At 58.2% G+C, this 2,022-nt stretch overlaps 1 protein-coding gene across 3 annotated transcripts in view; it reads right to left on the bottom strand.

Annotated features, from left to right (window-relative positions):
- Positions 1 to 280: 280 nt before the first annotated feature.
- FMNL3 (formin like 3) overlaps positions 281 to 2,022 on the bottom strand; it is a 55,366-nt gene continuing 53,624 nt past the window's right edge. For all 3 annotated transcript variants that reach the window (XM_007179312.3, XM_007179316.3, XM_028165865.2), the window contains 2 exons: positions 1,866 to 1,982; positions 281 to 1,199 (listed from right to left, as the gene is read on the bottom strand). In XM_007179312.3, coding sequence (XP_007179374.2) covers positions 1,891 to 1,982 — 92 coding nt within the window. In that variant the 3' untranslated portion in view covers positions 281 to 1,199; positions 1,866 to 1,890. The remainder of the gene's footprint in view (positions 1,200 to 1,865; positions 1,983 to 2,022) is intronic.

The raw sequence follows: 2,022 nt of genomic DNA, 5'->3' as shown, positions 1-2,022 counted from the left end.
CCAGTGGCTCTTTTGTCTTCTCCATGTGCTTGCACTGGGGCTGGCTGGGGCCGGACAGGTGCCCGCATGGCCAGCAGGGGGCACTGGTGCCTCACAGCAGGCCTGCCTCCCTTTGTGTGGCTGGAGCCCATCTAGCCAGGTTCTCCTTCTCCAGGCTTCCGCACTCACCTCCCCCAAGCGTGGCAGCTCTGCCCAGCCTCCTTTCTATCCCCGTGGCTTGGGTCAGCCTAAACGGCCAGCTTAGCCCCCCACACTCAGAAAGAGGAGACAGAGTCAGGCCTGGTATTTCAAGCCTTTGTTGAGAGAAGGAAAGTCTGGAGTTTATGTACAAGAGAGAAGGAAGTGGTACATGTACAAAAAGGAGTGGGCCCCTGTATTCCCTCCCAGGGGCCGAGAAGAAACCAGCAGGGGACGGAGAAAATAGCTAAGACCGACATGACCCCTCCCCTGCCAACAAAACCTAGCTGGGGGAAGGAGGTGAGGACATTCTTGGCACACCCTTTCTCTAGGCAGAGAAAACTAGTCCTCTGCCCATCTCGGCATGGGTAGTCAGCCTAGAACGCAAAGGGCCAAGGGCAGGGAGCATGGCGTCTCTCCTCTCCCCTTATCACTAGGGCACACGGCCCAGGCTTAGGAGAGCCTTGCTCCTGGTAAAAGACGATCTGAGACTGGCAGGGCCCCAGGGCTCCCTAAGCTTGGACACTTCTAGATCGCAGCTGACCATCGGGTTGCAAAAAGTAAGGGGGAAAAAAAGAAGGGAAAATTGCTTTCTCCTCTCGTCCCTCTGGCTCTAGTGATGGTGGGCCTAGGTGCCCATACATAGCCTAAAGCTGGAAATGGTTTTCTCCAGCCCTGAGCTGACCCTTGAGGAAATGATGTTGAAGACCTTGGGAGCAAAGTGCAGTACTGGAGGCACCAGGGAAGTGCCAGGCCCTGGAAGACCTAGTGCCCACAGTGGCGGCAGGCAGATGCAGCTTTGAGAGCTAGGGTGGACACCGGGTTGAGAGCAGCATAGCCCTCTGCTGGGCCCTTGGCCAACTCCAGGGCTTCAGGTCCACTGGTTGGACTTGAAGGACTCAGGGTTGAAGTGCTTCTGCCTCCAAGAAGGTCTCAGTGGGGGCCTGGAGCCCGAGGGGGGCCAGCAGGCGGTGCGGCACTCCTGGCTTGGTGGCAAACGACAAGGGGCTGGTGGTGGAGGCCTGTAGGGGAAACAGAGGCCTGTGAACAGGCAGGGAGGCTGGGCCAGGCCCACCTTCTGAGGGCCTAGCCACACAGGCAGGGCCAATGAAGAGCCAGCCGTGAGGTCGAGAGAGACTGGAGGGGATGGTCAGAGAGATTTCTGGGGCGGGCTCTGCACGTTCAGAAGAACAGGTGGGGGTACTAGAGGCCACTGGGGAGTGACAGAAACAAGATGGACTCAGCAAGATCTAGAAGCTAGGAAGAGACCCCAGGCAGATTGGATATCAGGAAACAGGTCAAGGGTCATCTGATGCCCCTGGGCAGAAGCCACTGCCAGAGCTCTTACAGGAGGCAAGGACAAATGATACCTGGGCCCAGGACCAGAGACTGCCTCAGTGATCAGTGGCGGCACGCCTGGTCCTGCCTGTTTTGGCAACTCCCTACCCCTTGGGTCTTAGTTGAAGCCAGACAGCATTAGTGGGAGAGAGAACCACTTCCCTGAGGGCACATGCAGGGGATAAGCCATGCTTCTCAGAGCATGGGGCATGCAAGGGAAGGAGTATGTGTCCCCATCACGAGGCTGCCAGAGAATGGTTCCAAGTCATGCAGGAGAGGAGGCACCTGTGGGACCCAGCAGGAGTCCTGGGAGGTGGGCATGCAGAGAGGGCAGCTGTGGTGCCCAGTACCTGTCAAGGGCCCCAGCCTTGGGGGTTAACAGTTTGACTCATCATGATGGGCTGCATCACAGAAGAAGCGTGAGCCCCGCTTGGCAGTACGGGCCGTGAAAGGGACACTCTTCAGCACTGTGGCCCAGGAGAGAGACACAGTGGTCAGGCCCCATGG

Source organism: Balaenoptera acutorostrata, chromosome 11, assembly GCF_949987535.1.
Source record: "Balaenoptera acutorostrata chromosome 11, mBalAcu1.1, whole genome shotgun sequence".
Classification (NCBI taxonomy): Eukaryota; Metazoa; Chordata; class Mammalia; order Artiodactyla; family Balaenopteridae; genus Balaenoptera; species Balaenoptera acutorostrata.
Note: the sequence above shows the minus strand (reverse complement) of the source record. Positions and strands in the feature narration are given on the sequence as shown.